General features: G+C 57.6%; 2 protein-coding genes across 2 annotated transcripts; both read right to left on the bottom strand.

The window, feature by feature from the left end:
- Window positions 1–210: 210 nt before the first annotated feature.
- On the bottom strand, window positions 211–5,075 carry LOC141933878 (uncharacterized). The gene is made up of 7 exons (XM_074848980.1): window positions 4,888–5,075; window positions 3,940–3,981; window positions 3,386–3,439; window positions 2,759–2,876; window positions 1,817–1,962; window positions 751–914; window positions 211–514 (listed from the first exon to the last, which is right to left on the bottom strand). The coding sequence occupies exons 1-6, from the start codon at window positions 4,981–4,983 to the stop codon at window positions 765–767; spliced, it is 606 nt and encodes a 201-aa protein (XP_074705081.1). The 5' UTR covers window positions 4,984–5,075; the 3' UTR covers window positions 211–514; window positions 751–764.
- A 7,297-nt stretch (window positions 5,076–12,372) lies between these two features.
- Window positions 12,373–17,197, bottom strand: LOC141933884 (uncharacterized). Its single transcript, XM_074848985.1, has 7 exons — window positions 17,010–17,197; window positions 16,062–16,103; window positions 15,508–15,561; window positions 14,881–14,998; window positions 13,939–14,084; window positions 12,873–13,036; window positions 12,373–12,636 (listed from the first exon to the last, which is right to left on the bottom strand). Exons 1-6 carry the CDS (start codon window positions 17,103–17,105, stop codon window positions 12,887–12,889), a joined length of 606 nt encoding a protein of 201 aa, XP_074705086.1. The 5' UTR covers window positions 17,106–17,197; the 3' UTR covers window positions 12,373–12,636; window positions 12,873–12,886.
- Between the last annotated feature and the right edge of the window lie 2,033 nt (window positions 17,198–19,230).

Here is a 19,230-nt window from a genome sequence, read left to right as displayed (position 1 = left end):
GGCCAGCTTTATTGTGCCGGTGGAAGGGAATCAGGGCCAGCACGCGGGGACGGCGCACGGCTGGTCCCGCATCTGCGTCCGGGCCGGCTGTAAGGATTCTGAGCCCGACGTTCCACTCGGGAGCAGTCCTTCATCCGCGCGGGCCCACGGGGGCTGGAGCGGCTGCCACTCTCGAGCGCTGGAGAGGGGCAGGAGGACTCCGATGGCAGCTGGCTGGCGGTGCTGGGGCTGCTGCTCTCCGGTACTGGGGAGCCGTGGGACAGCCCCAGGGCCACCTGGCCGGGGGTGCTGCTCTCAGCACTTGGTGCTGGCATGCGGCTCCTCTCCCGGCGCCTTCTGGGCCGGCGGTAGGGCGTCTGGGCCCGACGTTCCACCCGGGAGCGGCGTGGTGTATGGTCAGGCCCAGGTGGGCTGGATCTGCTGCTGCCCTCAAGCACTGGCGAGCCGTGGGACGACCCTGATCCTGACCGGCTACCAGTGCCAGGGCCAGCGAGCTCTGAGCTGTCACTGGAGGCTGTAAGGGGAAGCAGGAAGGTCACGGGCATGGCCCCCAGGTGCAGGGTGGGAGAGGCCAGAGCGGTGCCCCCAGCCCTCCTGAAGCGGAGAGGCTCTGCCAAGCCCAGCCTGGGCACCCGCTGCCAGGCCTTGCCTGGGCCCTGACCCCAGCCCCAGACTGTCAAGTCTGTTTTATGGCTATTCAGCCTGCTACATTGCTACATTCACATATGAAAAAGAAAAAATAACACAAACCTCTCTCAGTGGGGTCAATTACAACAGTCGCTCTCACTAGCGATGTGCAAGGCCGACTCAAAAAGCTCAACCAAGACCTGCTCATCAAATGCCCACGGTGCCGACTGCGCGGAGGGCTCCTCCTGGGCCTGCAGCGGTGGTGTGTGCCGGCCTTCGCACGGTTCCTGCCAAGAGAATGCCACCTGTCAAATATTCAGACTTCAGCTGCCACTTCTCTGATCTGGAAGAACGACTCAAACACCACAACGACCGAGGACATGAGTATACGCCGCATCTGGTCACTCCAGCCTCTACTTCCGCAAAAAGCATTCACAGGAGAAAGTGCTGGAAAGCAGGCGCGCATTCAGCCTGGGCAGCAGCAAAACCCCACAGGCTGGAGGGGAACTTCCTCCTCGAGGTACCGGCTTTCTTTTCGTTAAATCTGAAAGGCAAGTGTCTTGGGACCGGCCAGACTAAGCCTTTCCTGCTGCCTCAGCATGCCCTGATCTCCAGAGACGTGGCTTTACTGGGACTGCAAATGAAGGTGACAGGTAGCCGTGGGGCAAGCGGAAGGTGGTCCAGGATTTTCTGCACTGTCCAGCATTCCTATTTTCTACCCTGTTTGTTGTAACAAACAGGATCTCCTGTTATATCCTTATAAGGCAAGAGTGAAAAAACAAATGTGTAAGGTTGAGTTACAATGAATAATATAGGTTTACATTTCCAGCTTACTGCTGATGGGGAATTACTCCTATCATCCATTGACTGCTTGGAAATCACGGCTGCATTGCGCTGCTACTTAGGTTATAAGGTAGGAGGAGGACTTTTTGCATTTCAGAGCCTTGCAAGTATTTGTTTAGGCTGTTACCATCGTGAACACGGCTAAGCTAACTGCTTGACTCACAACTGTACGAGGTACAGAAAAAGCTTGCTCTCAGGCTTGTCCTCTTGATGAGCCATCTAACAAGGCAAAGTCCCAGAGCACAGCTGCTTCAAAGCAAGCAGTCTGCCGCCTCCGTTTTGCCCTAGCAACTGCAGATATGGGTCGTTTTGCTACAGCGTTTGAGAGCCTGGCTTTGCCTCATACCTCTCCTCCTTCAGCTTGCCTGGCCACGGCTCCTCCTTCTTCTGCCAGGCTGCAGAGCAAAGAGGGTGGTCGCTCAAGGTGCACGTCTGCCTGACACACCATCTCCACCTTTATTCCGTGGGCCCCAGGCTCATCAGAACACAACTCTGGAAAGCAAAGGCATAAGGAATGACACGTGTTGGGGTCTGTTGAGCGTTAAGACTCATGACTCTGCCTGTTGATTCAGTAGGACAAACTACATCCCAAGACTGTGCCGCAGAATGACTCCTGTGAAGTAAGATGGCAAAACCCTACACCCCAACTGAAGAGGGAGATGGTTGTGATTGTCGACCCTCTGACGCCGTGTGCTCTGCAAGCCCTGCTGCCCTCCTCGGGAAGGACTCCTGGCAGCAGGCGTCACTCAGCAGATGTCAGATGCCGCAGCCCAGAGCACTGCACTGGATCTTACCGTGAAGAACACGCACGTTCTCTTCCTACCCCTGCCAGAAGAGCCCTGGAGGTGACAGCACATCTGAAATGTGGGCACTTGGTCTGAATTGTACCTGTCTCCTACAGGAGAGCTGAGAGACCTTGCTCAGAAAAGAAGGGCTACAGAGAACGCAACACAATCTGCATTAGTCAGGCGGTAAGAGAACAAAACTTCCACCGCAGACCACCTGGTTCTGGGTGAAATGCTGTGCCAACGGAGAAGGGCACTGAGGCACACAAGCCAGGATGTGCACTGAAACCTCAAGAAAGGTCAATTAACCTCTGGAAAAGGTCACCCTAATTCACCCTGTTAATATTCAAAGCGGTGAATTCCAAGATGTGATAAGGGCAACGGCTAGAGAACCACCACCCAAGGGGATGCTCCCAACTGCACCATGAACTGCCTGTTCCAGCTGTACCTGGATCACTTGGCTTTGAGCTGGACATGAAATTAAGACCTTTACAGCATTCTACCTGTCTGCACACCAGCGTGTGCTCTGCCCTCCTCAGGCTCAGATGCTTTTGGCTCCAGCTGCTCCCGCACTTGCTGCTCGGCCAGGGCTGTCCTGAGGTCTTCTCCGTGCCTTGGAGTCTGAGGACAGTGATGTGGGATAGTGATGAGAGGGGGAAAAAAAAAAAAAAATCCATCCCAGATTACTTTCCGTATGTAAGCGGTACTCCTCCTGCCCAAAGGTAAATGAAGATGATCGCCTCTCAGCCCACAGACTTGCAGTTCAGGGCCCTGATCCCCAGGAGGGAGTCGTGGGCTCTGTGCCCCATGGGGGTGTTTGCTCCCAAGGCCTGTGCTGCACCCTGCTCCTCGGGACCTGCCCCACAGGGCCCTGCCCCAGCACCCTTCTCGGCAGCCGTGTGGTCCGGAACAGGCACAGCCGGGCACAGGGCACCGGAGCGAGCACAGGGAACACAGGCTGCCCCTCTGTGCTCCCCACCCCGGCACGGGAGATTTCCGCCCCAACTCCTCCAGGGAGAAAGAGGCCTGTGTCTTGATGGCTTCCCATCCCAGAAAGGCCGACCTTCCTCTCCTAGGGCCTCTCCCACCCATACACAATGCCAAGGTAGCGAAACGTAGCCACTGCTTACTTTTGCCTGGCACTGAACCAAAGCCTCGATGGTCTGGGCAGTTAACGTCACCGGCTAGAAAAGAGAACAAAAGCCAAGTGGGAGAAACTCCTCTGACGGTCCGTGCTAGAAAGCAGAGTCACTCCCTTGACCCAGCTGGAACGACAAAGACACTTACAGATCCACTAAGGCCCAAGACGTTCACGAGGAGATGAATGGAGGGCAATGTGGTCACCTGCAGTTCCTGGGCTCTGCTCCTCTGCCTGTGCACAGGGAATGGACAAAGGAAGAGCTCTGTATCACTGAACCCAGCTTTGCTCTCTCCCCTGCCCGCCCCTCCAGCACCGTTTACATCAGAAGAAGTCCAGGCACAGAAGGAGCAGGTGGTGGCAGCCAGATCGGCTCGGTGTTACTTTACCAACGCAAGGCTGAGCAACTCGGCCAGCGCTGACCCACCGCTGCCCCAGCAGTGGGGGTACCTCTCCCCCAGCTCTCGAGCTGCCTTTCAGCTGAGCTGGAGCATCCCACCGACTGCCACGCTGGCGCCAGAGGTTTGCTACTGCAGCGGGGCTTACCTGAGGATGGCGTCCAGCCAGAGCTCTTTCCTCTCTTGCGAGCTGCAGCGACAGGAGAACCAGTATCACACCCCTCTGCCACCAGCCAGGGGTCGGGCTGTTTCCCCCCCCGCCCCCCCCGCAGTGGGAAAACTCAGACATCTGGGGTCAGATTCGCTTCTCAAGGTGCGAAGCAGATTTCTAGCAGAAGCAGAAGGCATCAGGCTGATGCCTCTGCTTCCCCCCCACTCCCGAGGGCCCCTTTCTGCAGCTGTGCTCCAGTCCCAGCAGAGGGAGCACACCGAGAGCAGGGCTGTTCCTCTCCAGAGAAGCCGGGAGGGGGGCGGGAGGCAGGGACCAGGACCTCAGGCCACTCCGACACCAGCAAGACCTGGCCAAAAAGCAGCTCTCCCCTTGTTCTTGGGCCTTCCCAAAAAGAGGCTCCCACTGCGCCCAGGGGCTTAGGGACTGACAGGGCCTGAGCAGGGGAGGAGGAAAAAGCAAGTCTTTCTGCTCTCCTGGACAGATGGAGAACATAGAAGGGCAAAGCCAAGGAGGCCTCTCCAGGAGTCGCTTTTGATCCTGAACTCTGCAGCCTTTGGGATCCCCTTTGGGAGCACTGTCGCAGACACGGGGCTTCTCCAGAGTGGGGAGCGACAGCCCGTCTCTGCCAGAACTGCACCTGGGGCTTCCTGGGACCAAATGGGATCGACTGACTACACACAGTCCCCCCTCATCCCACGCCAAGCCTCACCCCTTTGACAGTGCACAGCTTGTGCAAGGGCTGTGTCCAGAGGGCAGAGGGCCAGCTCAGAAAATAAGCCGAGCTGCAAAAAACGCTGCACAAGCAAAGCAGTGCCTCTGCTTCCCCCCCACCCCTTGACGCGAGCCTGAGGAGCCAGCTGGGCTCTGAGGGAGAGCACTGGCCCAGACAGCCCAACGCCTGGGTGACACATCACTGCGACTCACCAGAAAGTGACCACGCGGAAGCTGCTGGACCAGACGAGGATGAGGGTCCTGCAGCAGTCCAGGCCCAACGCTGTCTCTTCTTGTGCAGACCCGCATGCCGCCTTCTCACTGCACAGCACCCACAGCTCGCTGAGACGCACCCTGTGCTGCAGCCGGAAGCTGGTGCCACATCTGCAGCCAGGAAGAGCGGGGGCTGATGGTGAGGTTGCCTTCTGGGGGGGGGCAACTATGGCAATCCTCCTTGGGAGAGCCTCTACACCCAGACAGAGCCCTGGGAAGGGTGGCTCAGAGTTGCTGGTCGCACAAATCGGCAACATCCTTGCCGGGGAGACACCCTGACTCTTACAGCCCCGGTTTCTGTCCGCCTGACCCTTCCGAGGAAACCTCCCTGGGATGTTCTTGGACACTGGACCCAAGGCAAGCCTGAGAGGGCTTTGCAAGATGTCTCCTGAGGGCTGGTATTGGAGGCAGGAGTTGGAAGAAAGATTACTGCCATCTTCTCCTCTTACCTGCGCTTGGCAATAGCAAGGGTGTCTTGGAAAAGCAGGAGGTGTCTCCTCCTCGTCCTCCCACGCCAGGTCACCTCCACGCAGTCGCAGTGGAGCAGCTCGGGATGCCACTGGGACACGAGGACACCGAGCTGGCTGCCACCAGAGCTGCCCCTGTGAAGGACACAGTGTGGACATAAGACACGGGGCTCTGCCGGGAACCGGCCGTGCCTGGTGCCACAGAGATGGAGCGGGTACGCACCGGGAGAAGCAGGAGGTCAGCTGGCCCATCGTGCTGCGGCCAGGCAGACACTTGTGCTGCGCAAGTGCTCGGCAAGGGGAAGAGCAAGGCCCCGCAAAGCCTGCCGAGGCTGGGAAGCGATGTCCCTGTGCCAGGGCAGTGCTGCTGCGGTCAGAGCCCGTCTCTCCCCAGCACTGTCCGTGCCAGCACAACGCTGCACTAGGAGGCACTGGTGGCTGTGACATCACAGGTGGCCCTTTGTGATGCGTGGCGGGGCACGTCCAGGGTGGGGGACAAGGAGCCGCTCCTTGCAAACAAAAGGAACTACAAAAAAAGCAAACAAAAGGAACTACACCCAAGCTAAGGGTGCTGAACAAGGCAGGCAGCTGCTGGCAGGAGTCACCTTGGAGCCGAGAGAGACACTTCGTGCCTGACTCCTGCCAGCTGAGCCACGGCCTTCCAGAAGGCAGCCTTAGGTACCTCGGCTCCTACTGCCGCCACCTCTCCGCACACGATGATGTCCAGTCCTTCCATCTGGTCCCCCATACTGGACCCAGGGCTCAGGCCAGACTTGGAGAGACTCTGGGGTGAAGAAAAATGACTAACAGTCTGGATTTCCTGCTCCAAACAGGCTGTGGATGGACAATCCTCAGCAGCAAGGTGCTGCGGTTAAGGAAGACACAATACCCGGTGAGCTGAGGTCACAGGCAAGCACAGCAGTGTCACCCCAACAGTCCCACCAAACCTCTTAGACTCCCCCAGCGCCTTTGGTGACACCACAGCCCATTTCTCTGCTCGGGTGGGTCACAAACCTCCTGTCCCAGGGCACAAGTGTCATACCACAGGCCCATCATCCTCTATGGCAGCTACCCAAAATGTTTTGTTGACGTTGGAGGCACGGCCATGCCCGAGAGCTGCTCAGGGCTCCCGCCAGGCAGCTGCTGCACTCTGTTTGCCTCCTTCGGAGCAACCTGAAGTCCCAGGTAGCAGCCCCAGACTCTTCCAAGGCAGCTCTCCGAGGAGTGCCCGTTCATCATCTGGCAGTCATTCTGCATGAACCTATCTAAAACAGTCCAACGCTCACCAGAAATGAGTTGGACTGCAGCAGAAGTGACACTGGCTGACCTAGACAGGCATATGAGACCAGAAATGGTGGTTACAAGACACAAAATGCAAAATAAACCACCAGAAGAGCAAAAAAAACAACTAGAAGACATACCATACACAAACCAGAGGCCCCTTATCCAAACCCTAAAAAGAAAATAGCCTAAAATAGGACTCTCCAAAAACCGCCCAGAACATAAGCTAAGGCAAGAGACCCCCAAACAACCCAGGAATCCAGGACTAAAAAGCCCAAATTTTGTCCCTAAAAATAACACACTTTAATGCTATCCCACCTACACTCTGGCATCCCGTAACCCTAACGCCCCATAACCCCAGCTCACTGTAAGCCTACACCCCCATAACCCTGGCACCCAGTAACAACACTGGCTCTCCCTAAAACTAGTGTGTGATAACCCTGGAAAACCGTTACCCCAGCACGGCATAACCCCGGCACCCCAACTACCACAAAGCCCCGAGAACAAAGGCAGTCAGCAGCTGCTACCCCTGAGCAGCCAAGAAGCCCTGTTTTCATTGGGCGGGTGTGGGAGTGTCAGCCCTGCGCAGCTGTGGGAGATTCAATATGTTAAGAGGCAAATTGACATCGGCCAGTCAGCTCTGCACAGGCCCGGAGAAGCAGCAAGGCTTGAGGAGAAACAGGCCTTGGAAGGAAGATAAGAAACTGCCAGGCTGTGCTAAGGTGGCAGGGAAAACCAACAGACAGCTGCAATGCTGAGCTGTGGAAAAGTATGGAACTGTCTGATGGGAGAGAGGGTTGATGGCTCTCTAGTTGCTGATTTGCTTATTATGAAGTAAGAGCTTGAATGAGAGCATAAGTGTGTATTATTGTACGAGTATGTATTAATGTAAGAAGAAAAAGAGAGATTAAAGAAAATAAACGGCCCCTGCCCTGCAGAAAGAAAGAAGAACACTTTGACTCGTTTTTTTGGCTGCTACAACTGGTAACCCCGACGTGCGAACCCCAACTCGATTTGGGACAGAGCGAGGACCGCGGAAGCTGAGCAGTGGTAGCGGAGCCCAGCTGAACTTTACGATCAGCAGAGGTGAGCCCACTAGTCCAGACAAGTAACTGAAGGCACCTGGAGAGAAGGTGAGCAGCTGGGAACTAAAGATGGGGGTGAAAATTTCTGCAGAGAAAAAGTCTATTTTACATATTTTGATAAGAATTCTGGAGAAGATGGGAATCAAGTATGAGGAAAAGGTTATACGTACTTTGCTTATTTGGTGCAAAAGGAATGGGGTCCCTGCTGCATCATCTTTAACTACATGGCAACTGGTAAATGATTCCCTGAAACAGCTAAAAAGTGATCGGACTGCTGCAGTAGCTGCAGCCGATGCCACGTCACCGAGTGGATCCAAGTCTCAGGCGGATCCTACAGTTGTGGCTGAGACACCCCCAGAAAAGCTGCGAGCCCCTTCCACATGTCCACTACCTGCCGATGAGGACTCTGATGGGGACTCTCCCAAGTCGCCGGCACGCCCCAAAGCATTGAGACATTTACTGATAGATTTATCTGAGGACACAGAGGGCGAGGACACATGTTCTGAACCCCTGCGGCAAGCTTTATATGCTGGGTCTTTTGGCTGTGACAGTCTTTTAGACCCTGACCCTGTAAATCCTAAAAGAGACCCTGGCCTGTGTCCTCCCTTACTTGGGGATGATTCGTGGGTAAAAGAGAGGCAAGAAGCCTTGGCGCAAGGGGATATGGACGTGGCGAGAAAGATTGTTGCTTCTGTAATTTATGAGCCGGGACGTCAGCCACGTTGGGAAGGACTGCATTTTTCTGTTATTAAAGAACTACAGAAAAGCATTAACGAGGACGGACTCAAAAACTCACAACACGTATACTGGAGGCAATCGCTCATGGCTGTACTCAGCATTCGCGCCCCCCCCACCTGCAAGCGCGGAGTTGGTGGCGGCGGCCCTGGGCCTCCCCGAGCTCCCCCCGCCGCGGAGTGACCGCCTGCGGCCGAGGCGCACGCTCGTCCGTCCCGGCTTCCCCTGAACACCAAAAGCAGCATTTTTACAGAAGGTGCTGACGCTGTGATCCTAAAAGGACTAACTTGTATACTAAGGGCCTTGATTTAAAAACAAAGAAGGGGGAATTCTCTGGATACACCACATAATCAACAAGCAATGGCTTTATATGCTCTTAATGGTGTTCTGATGTTTGTAGTATTTGTCATTTTATGTTGTGTGGGTAGTAAGTGTAAGGGGTCCCTTTGGGGGGTTGTGTAATGTGTGAAGAAAATAGCAGCCATGAGAGAGAGAGAGACTGCTCGTGTGGTGAGGAAAAAACCAAATCGCAGCTTCCCCCGGGAATTCAGCACCAAGAGCCACCGGACAGCCCGAGGGGGGGGGGAAGACGCTTTTCGGTTTTTTTTTCCCTTTCCCCTCCCAAACTGCCGCCGTTCCAGGGTCCCGCTGTACTCACTCAGAGCGGCTGCTCCCTCGCAGGGGCCGGGCGAGGCTCCCCCCTCCCGGGGGTCCCCACGGGGGGGCCGGAGGCGGCGGCGGCTGGCGGAGGGCGGGGGCAGGACGGAGCGGCGCTTCGCTCCCTCGGAGGGCGCCGGGCGCGGGGGGGGGGGGCAGTTCCCCCGCTCCCGGCGCCGGGGCTGTGGGGGCGGCAGGGCGGGGGGCGGCTCTCGGCCCGGGGCCGGGACGCAGCTTCTGCCCGGCAAAGGCGGCTGGTTTGCCAGTGCCGGCACCGAGAGAGCCGCTCCGCTCCGCTCCCCCCGCCGGGGCCCGGGGCTCAGCGTCTTGGCCCCCACCCGCCGGGCCCAGGCCTCGGCCCGGGCCCCGGGGGGGGGGCACCTCCGCGGCTGCTGCCTCCACCTCTGCCACTGCAGATCGGCAGCCTGAGGGGAGGGGGCGGGGCCAGCAGCTCCATTGGCAGCCTGAAGGGAGGGGGCGGGGCCAGCAGCCCCATTGGCAGCTGGAGGGGAGGGGGCGGGGCCAGCAGCCCCTCTGGGCGCCATTCCCGCCCCCAACCGACCCCCTCCCTCAGGCCCCAGAGGAAGGTTCCAGTGCAGCCGCCTCCAGCCGGGAAATGCGCTGTGCTGGCCGGATTTCAGTCACACGAAGCGTTTTTGGCCAAGAAAAGGGCCAACGCAGCCCCAGCGCACGCTCTGCAAACCCCGATGCCGGGCACGGGCCTGACCGGGGGCAGAGGCGGGCGAGCGGCCCTGCAGGAAGGGCTGTGGGTGCGGCGCCAGCAGGGCCTGTGTGCGGGGCCCGGGGAGCTGGAGAGCAGAGGGATGCCGGGAGCTGGAGCAGCCCCAGGCCAGGCACCGGCCGGGCTCTGCCTGTGAGGAGCTAGGCAAGGCCCAGCAGAAGAGCCTGTGCAGGGCCCGTCGGGGAGTCGGGAAAGGAAAGGGAACTCGTGGCACTGACACCCCCGGGAAGTTTTGTCAGACCTCTGCGGTCTGATCACTCGAAAAATAAAGAGCATTTCATCCCTGCAGCGTGTTGGGATGTGGGTAAAGCTCACGGGAGGGATGTGCCAGCCACGCATCAGCTGGGACAGCCTGTGATGTGACGAGCACGGCGACGTCCCTGCAAGGAAATCCGCCACAGGCTACGGCAGAGAACTGCAGGAGCTCAGCGAGGGCAGGGGGAAGGGGGTCTCTGCCGAAAGCCTCGGCAGGGGCTGATGGGGAGAGGTGGCGCGGGAATGCAGCGCTGCTGCCTCCGTCCTCACAGCCAGTTTGCTCACAGACATATTCTCACCCAAATGCAACGCGGTTTTGCCATTCCAGCCCAGGACAGGGCGTGAAAAGAAAGAAGAAAATGAAGAACAGGAGCAAGAGTGACCTTGCAGGGCTGGAGTAGCAGAGGGAAGATGTTTTGGCTGCTGGTATTTTCTGGTGCTGGCGTGACTGAGAAGTGGGTGCAAGGGGCTGGCTGCTCACATACGTAGCGAGCTGCCTGCAGCGAGCATTTCCCTCTCTGCATGCTGCCCGTCTTGCTGGGGAGCAGGAGGGCACTATGGTTTGGCCAGCCAGGACACAAGGGCGCCTTTAGCCTGGGAGAGAGAGGGGCTGGCTGTGGAGGGGTGTGGGGGTGAGTGCTGGTGATCCTGAAGGGCTGGGAACGCCCTGGGGAACAGGCTGGGATGGAGAAAGAGACACTGAGGGAGTTGAGGCCTGAGCTTGATCCACTGCCCACAGCCTCCGATACGCAGCAGGTCACGCAGGAAGGCCTTCCCCAAGTGAGAGCTAAAGAGTTTCTGCACAACGTGCCCCCTGTTCCCCGTGTCCCAGGGCCGCAGCTGCCCCTCGAGGTGCCTGCTGTAGCCTACCTGCAGCTGGTGTTGCTGTCTCTCTGCAGATGGGCAGAGTGTTAAACCAAAGGCTCGAGAGGTCTCCTGGGCAGGCTAGGCTCTGTTTCCTGCTACGGGGGCATTTTTATGGTCCTCCTTGAGGCGGATTAAACCCACGTTTGGGCTTAAATATAAAAGAAAAACTAAAAATTAACAACCAATGCATTGGGCAGAGTCCTTCAGCACTAAGCGGTTCACAGCCAGGTTCTCTACCCCAGCAGCAATATCTCGCCCTCATTCAGCAGCCCAGAGGGGTTTGCCTCTGCGCTGCCAGTTGCTCCGTTTCCACTGCTGTAACCACCCCCACAGCGCATTTGCCACCACCCATGAGTCAGTGCAGAGACAGAGCACTGGCCACCTTTCTCGCTCAGCGATAGCCAAGGCCAGCTGGATGCCTTTCACCTCTGCACACTGAGTCGGTAGGCACGGGCCAGGCCCCAGCACGTTGCAGTGAGCTGTGTCTCTCTGGAATTACCTGGGTGACAGCATACCTTTTCCAAATATTTTACTAGTTTTTCGGGATTCTGCACCTGTTTGGGAGTGAAGCTGAGCAAGCGCAGAGCCCCAGGTTTGCTCTTGGGCTGAACAGGCTGCCAAGGGCTGGTGAAGGCCGGGGACAACATTCCTTCCTAGGACCTTCTGTGTGGCCTGAGCTGATGGTGTGTTTGGATGGGTCTGGTACAGCAGCAATCAGGGTGGGCAATAGGACCTGGAACTGGGCGATGGGAACGCCCTTCGGCTACTGTTGCGAGACGATCTACCATGTCACAACTCCAGCCGTGACACTGAGCGGAACTTGTAAAGAAAAGTAGCTTTGCCACTGGTGTGAACTTTCCCTGGGGAGACTGAGCCGGCTGGGGGCCAGCGAGGCCCGAAGCACACGGCCATGGCGCTGGGCAGCCGGCCAAGGCCAGCTCGCAAGGAGGGAGGGCTGGGCAAGGGGCTGCCAGGCCCCGGGGGAAGAAAACCCTCTGGGCCCAGCCCCTAACGCTGCCCCTCGAGAAAGGGAGAGGAGGAGGAAGCTGACAAATGAGCGTGGAATCTCCCAGGGCAGAGATTAACGGCCAGCTTTATTGTGCCGGTGGAAGGGAATCAGGGCCAGCACGCGGGGACGGCGCACGGCTGGTCCCGCATCTGCGTCCGGGCCGGCTGTAAGGATTCTGAGCCCGACGTTCCACTCGGGAGCAGTCCTTCATCCGCGCAGGCCCACGGGGGCTGGAGCGGCTGCCACTCTCGAGCGCTGGAGAGGGGCAGGAGGACTCCGATGGCAGCTGGCTGGCGGTGCTGGGGCTGCTGCTCTCCGGTACTGGGGAGCCGTGGGACAGCCCCAGGGCCACCTGGCCGGGGGTGCTGCTCTCAGCACTTGGTGCTGGCATGCGGCTCCTCTCCCGGCGCCTTCTGGGCCGGCGGTAGGGCGTCTGGGCCCGACGTTCCACCCGGGAGCGGCGTGGTGTATGGTCAGGCCCAGGTGGGCTGGATCTGCTGCTGCCCTCAAGCACTGGCGAGCCGTGGGACGACCCTGATCCTGACCGGCTACCAGTGCCAGGGCCAGCGAGCTCTGAGCTGTCACTGGAGGCTGTAAGGGGAAGCAGGAAGGTCACGGGCATGGCCCCCAGGTGCAGGGTGGGAGAGGCCAGAGCGGTGCCCCCAGCCCTCCTGAAGCGGAGAGGCTCTGCCAAGCCCAGCCTGGGCACCCGCTGCCAGGCCTTGCCTGGGCCCTGACCCCAGCCCCAGACTGTCAAGTCTGTTTTATGGCTATTCAGCCTGCTACATTGCTACATTCACATATGAAAAAGAAAAAATAACACAAACCTCTCTCAGTGGGGTCAATTACAACAGTCGCTCTCACTAGCGATGTGCAAGGCCGACTCAAAAAGCTCAACCAAGACCTGCTCATCAAATGCCCACGGTGCCGACTGCGCGGAGGGCTCCTCCTGGGCCTGCAGCGGTGGTGTGTGCCGGCCTTCGCACGGTTCCTGCCAAGAGAATGCCACCTGTCAAATATTCAGACTTCAGCTGCCACTTCTCTGATCTGGAAGAACGACTCAAACACCACAACGACCGAGGACATGAGTATACGCCGCATCTGGTCACTCCAGCCTCTACTTCCGCAAAAAGCATTCACAGGAGAAAGTGCTGGAAAGCAGGCGCGCATTCAGCCTGGGCAGCAGCAAAACCCCACAGGCTGGAGGGGAACTTCCTCCTCGAGGTACCGGCTTTCTTTTCGTTAAATCTGAAAGGCAAGTGTCTTGGGACCGGCCAGACTAAGCCTTTCCTGCTGCCTCAGCATGCCCTGATCTCCAGAGACGTGGCTTTACTGGGACTGCAAATGAAGGTGACAGGTAGCCGTGGGGCAAGCGGAAGGTGGTCCAGGATTTTCTGCACTGTCCAGCATTCCTATTTTCTACCCTGTTTGTTGTAACAAACAGGATCTCCTGTTATATCCTTATAAGGCAAGAGTGAAAAAACAAATGTGTAAGGTTGAGTTACAATGAATAATATAGGTTTACATTTCCAGCTTACTGCTGATGGGGAATTACTCCTATCATCCATTGACTGCTTGGAAATCACGGCTGCATTGCGCTGCTACTTAGGTTATAAGGTAGGAGGAGGACTTTTTGCATTTCAGAGCCTTGCAAGTATTTGTTTAGGCTGTTACCATCGTGAACACGGCTAAGCTAACTGCTTGACTCACAACTGTACGAGGTACAGAAAAAGCTTGCTCTCAGGCTTGTCCTCTTGATGAGCCATCTAACAAGGCAAAGTCCCAGAGCACAGCTGCTTCAAAGCAAGCAGTCTGCCGCCTCCGTTTTGCCCTAGCAACTGCAGATATGGGTCGTTTTGCTACAGCGTTTGAGAGCCTGGCTTTGCCTCATACCTCTCCTCCTTCAGCTTGCCTGGCCACGGCTCCTCCTTCTTCTGCCAGGCTGCAGAGCAAAGAGGGTGGTCGCTCAAGGTGCACGTCTGCCTGACACACCATCTCCACCTTTATTCCGTGGGCCCCAGGCTCATCAGAACACAACTCTGGAAAGCAAAGGCATAAGGAATGACACGTGTTGGGGTCTGTTGAGCGTTAAGACTCATGACTCTGCCTGTTGATTCAGTAGGACAAACTACATCCCAAGACTGTGCCGCAGAATGACTCCTGTGAAGTAAGATGGCAAAACCCTACACCCCAACTGAAGAGGGAGATGGTTGTGATTGTCGACCCTCTGACGCCGTGTGCTCTGCAAGCCCTGCTGCCCTCCTCGGGAAGGACTCCTGGCAGCAGGCGTCACTCAGCAGATGTCAGATGCCGCAGCCCAGAGCACTGCACTGGATCTTACCGTGAAGAACACGCACGTTCTCTTCCTACCCCTGCCAGAAGAGCCCTGGAGGTGACAGCACATCTGAAATGTGGGCACTTGGTCTGAATTGTACCTGTCTCCTACAGGAGAGCTGAGAGACCTTGCTCAGAAAAGAAGGGCTACAGAGAACGCAACACAATCTGCATTAGTCAGGCGGTAAGAGAACAAAACTTCCACCGCAGACCACCTGGTTCTGGGTGAAATGCTGTGCCAACGGAGAAGGGCACTGAGGCACACAAGCCAGGATGTGCACTGAAACCTCAAGAAAGGTCAATTAACCTCTGGAAAAGGTCACCCTAATTCACCCTGTTAATATTCAAAGCGGTGAATTCCAAGATGTGATAAGGGCAACGGCTAGAGAACCACCACCCAAGGGGATGCTCCCAACTGCACCATGAACTGCCTGTTCCAGCTGTACCTGGATCACTTGGCTTTGAGCTGGACATGAAATTAAGACCTTTACAGCATTCTACCTGTCTGCACACCAGCGTGTGCTCTGCCCTCCTCAGGCTCAGATGCTTTTGGCTCCAGCTGCTCCCGCACTTGCTGCTCGGCCAGGGCTGTCCTGAGGTCTTCTCCGTGCCTTGGAGTCTGAGGACAGTGATGTGGGATAGTGATGAGAGGGGGAAAAAAAAAAAAAAATCCATCCCAGATTACTTTCCGTATGTAAGCGGTACTCCTCCTGCCCAAAGGTAAATGAAGATGATCGCCTCTCAGCCCACAGACTTGCAGTTCAGGGCCCTGATCCCCAGGAGGGAGTCGTGGGCTCTGTGCCCCATGGGGGTGTTTGCTCCCAAGGCCTGTGCTGCACCCTGCTCCTCGGGACCTGCCCCACAGGGCCCTGCCCCAGCACCCTTCTCGGCAGCCGTGTGGTCCGGAACAGGCACAGCCGGGCACAGGGCACCGGAGCGAGCACAGGGAACACAGGCTGCCCCTCTGTGCTCCCCACCCCGGCACGGGAGATTTCCGCCCCAACTCCTCCAGGGAGAAAGAGGCCTGTGTCTTGATGGCTTCCCATCCCAGAAAGGCCGACCTTCCTCTCCTAGGGCCTCTCCCACCCATACACAATGCCAAGGTAGCGAAACGTAGCCACTGCTTACTTTTGCCTGGCACTGAACCAAAGCCTCGATGGTCTGGGCAGTTAACGTCACCGGCTAGAAAAGAGAACAAAAGCCAAGTGGGAGAAACTCCTCTGACGGTCCGTGCTAGAAAGCAGAGTCACTCCCTTGACCCAGCTGGAACGACAAAGACACTTACAGATCCACTAAGGCCCAAGACGTTCACGAGGAGATGAATGGAGGGCAATGTGGTCACCTGCAGTTCCTGGGCTCTGCTCCTCTGCCTGTGCACAGGGAATGGACAAAGGAAGAGCTCTGTATCACTGAACCCAGCTTTGCTCTCTCCCCTGCCCGCCCCTCCAGCACCGTTTACATCAGAAGAAGTCCAGGCACAGAAGGAGCAGGTGGTGGCAGCCAGATCGGCTCGGTGTTACTTTACCAACGCAAGGCTGAGCAACTCGGCCAGCGCTGACCCACCGCTGCCCCAGCAGTGGGGGTACCTCTCCCCCAGCTCTCGAGCTGCCTTTCAGCTGAGCTGGAGCATCCCACCGACTGCCACGCTGGCGCCAGAGGTTTGCTACTGCAGCGGGGCTTACCTGAGGATGGCGTCCAGCCAGAGCTCTTTCCTCTCTTGCGAGCTGCAGCGACAGGAGAACCAGTATCACACCCCTCTGCCACCAGCCAGGGGTCGGGCTGTTTCCCCCCCCGCCCCCCCCGCAGTGGGAAAACTCAGACATCTGGGGTCAGATTCGCTTCTCAAGGTGCGAAGCAGATTTCTAGCAGAAGCAGAAGGCATCAGGCTGATGCCTCTGCTTCCCCCCCACTCCCGAGGGCCCCTTTCTGCAGCTGTGCTCCAGTCCCAGCAGAGGGAGCACACCGAGAGCAGGGCTGTTCCTCTCCAGAGAAGCCGGGAGGGGGGCGGGAGGCAGGGACCAGGACCTCAGGCCACTCCGACACCAGCAAGACCTGGCCAAAAAGCAGCTCTCCCCTTGTTCTTGGGCCTTCCCAAAAAGAGGCTCCCACTGCGCCCAGGGGCTTAGGGACTGACAGGGCCTGAGCAGGGGAGGAGGAAAAAGCAAGTCTTTCTGCTCTCCTGGACAGATGGAGAACATAGAAGGGCAAAGCCAAGGAGGCCTCTCCAGGAGTCGCTTTTGATCCTGAACTCTGCAGCCTTTGGGATCCCCTTTGGGAGCACTGTCGCAGACACGGGGCTTCTCCAGAGTGGGGAGCGACAGCCCGTCTCTGCCAGAACTGCACCTGGGGCTTCCTGGGACCAAATGGGATCGACTGACTACACACAGTCCCCCCTCATCCCACGCCAAGCCTCACCCCTTTGACAGTGCACAGCTTGTGCAAGGGCTGTGTCCAGAGGGCAGAGGGCCAGCTCAGAAAATAAGCCGAGCTGCAAAAAACGCTGCACAAGCAAAGCAGTGCCTCTGCTTCCCCCCCACCCCTTGACGCGAGCCTGAGGAGCCAGCTGGGCTCTGAGGGAGAGCACTGGCCCAGACAGCCCAACGCCTGGGTGACACATCACTGCGACTCACCAGAAAGTGACCACGCGGAAGCTGCTGGACCAGACGAGGATGAGGGTCCTGCAGCAGTCCAGGCCCAACGCTGTCTCTTCTTGTGCAGACCCGCATGCCGCCTTCTCACTGCACAGCACCCACAGCTCGCTGAGACGCACCCTGTGCTGCAGCCGGAAGCTGGTGCCACATCTGCAGCCAGGAAGAGCGGGGGCTGATGGTGAGGTTGCCTTCTGGGGGGGGGCAACTATGGCAATCCTCCTTGGGAGAGCCTCTACACCCAGACAGAGCCCTGGGAAGGGTGGCTCAGAGTTGCTGGTCGCACAAATCGGCAACATCCTTGCCGGGGAGACACCCTGACTCTTACAGCCCCGGTTTCTGTCCGCCTGACCCTTCCGAGGAAACCTCCCTGGGATGTTCTTGGACACTGGACCCAAGGCAAGCCTGAGAGGGCTTTGCAAGATGTCTCCTGAGGGCTGGTATTGGAGGCAGGAGTTGGAAGAAAGATTACTGCCATCTTCTCCTCTTACCTGCGCTTGGCAATAGCAAGGGTGTCTTGGAAAAGCAGGAGGTGTCTCCTCCTCGTCCTCCCACGCCAGGTCACCTCCACGCAGTCGCAGTGGAGCAGCTCGGGATGCCACTGGGACACGAGGACACCGAGCTGGCTGCCACCAGAGCTGCCCCTGTGAAGGACACAGTGTGGACATAAGACACGGGGCTCTGCCGGGAACCGGCCGTGCCTGGTGCCACAGAGATGGAGCGGGTACGCACCAGGAGAAGCAGGAGGTCAGCTGGCCCATCGTGCTGCGGCCAGGCAGACACTTGTGCTGCGCAAGTGCTCGGCAAGGGGAAGAGCAAGGCCCCGCAAAGCCTGCCGAGGCTGGGAAGCGATGTCCCTGTGCCAGGGCAGTGCTGCTGCGGTCAGAGCCCGTCTCTCCCCAGCACTGTCCGTGCCAGCACAACGCTGCACTAGGAGGCACTGGTGGCTGTGACATCACAGGTGGCCCTTTGTGATGCGTGGCGGGGCACGTCCAGGGTGGGGGACAAGGAGCCGCTCCTTGCAAACAAAAGGAACTACAAAAAAAGCAAACAAAAGGAACTACACCCAAGCTAAGGGTGCTGAACAAGGCAGGCAGCTGCTGGCAGGAGTCACCTTGGAGCCGAGAGAGACACTTCGTGCCTGACTCCTGCCAGCTGAGCCACGGCCTTCCAGAAGGCAGCCTTAGGTACCTCGGCTCCTACTGCCGCCACCTCTCCGCACACGATGATGTCCAGTCCTTCCATCTGGTCCCCCATACTGGACCCAGGGCTCAGGCCAGACTTGGAGAGACTCTGGGGTGAAGAAAAATGACTAACAGTCTGGATTTCCTGCTCCAAACAGGCTGTGGATGGACAATCCTCAGCAGCAAGGTGCTGCGGTTAAGGAAGACACAATACCCGGTGAGCTGAGGTCACAGGCAAGCACAGCAGTGTCACCCCAACAGTCCCACCAAACCTCTTAGACTCCCCCAGCGCCTTTGGTGACACCACAGCCCATTTCTCTGCTCGGGTGGGTCACAAACCTCCTGTCCCAGGGCACAAGTGTCATACCACAGGCCCATCATCCTCTATGGCAGCTACCCAAAATGTTTTGTTGACGTTGGAGGCACGGCCATGCCCGAGAGCTGCTCAGGGCTCCCGCCAGGCAGCTGCTGCACTCTGTTTGCCTCCTTCGGAGCAACCTGAAGTCCCAGGTAGCAGCCCCAGACTCTTCCAAGGCAGCTCTCCGAGGAGTGCCCGTTCATCATCTGGCAGTCATTCTGCATGAACCTATCTAAAACAGTCCAACGCTCACCAGAAATGAGTTGGACTGCAGCAGAAGTGACACTGGCTGACCTAGACAGGCATATGAGACCAGAAATGGTGGTTACAAGACACAAAATGCAAAATAAACCACCAGAAGAGCAAAAAAAACAACTAGAAGACATACCATACACAAACCAGAGGCCCCTTATCCAAACCCTAAAAAGAAAATAGCCTAAAATAGGACTCTCCAAAAACCGCCCAGAACATAAGCTAAGGCAAGAGACCCCCAAACAACCCAGGAATCCAGGACTAAAAAGCCCAAATTTTGTCCCTAAAAATAACACACTTTAATGCTATCCCACCTACACTCTGGCATCCCGTAACCCTAACGCCCCATAACCCCAGCTCACTGTAAGCCTACACCCCCATAACCCTGGCACCCAGTAACAACACTGGC

The sequence above is a fragment of the Strix aluco genome, chromosome 23 (assembly GCF_031877795.1).
Source record: "Strix aluco isolate bStrAlu1 chromosome 23, bStrAlu1.hap1, whole genome shotgun sequence".
Classification (NCBI taxonomy): domain Eukaryota; kingdom Metazoa; phylum Chordata; class Aves; order Strigiformes; family Strigidae; genus Strix; species Strix aluco.
Note: the sequence above shows the minus strand (reverse complement) of the source record. Positions and strands in the feature narration are given on the sequence as shown.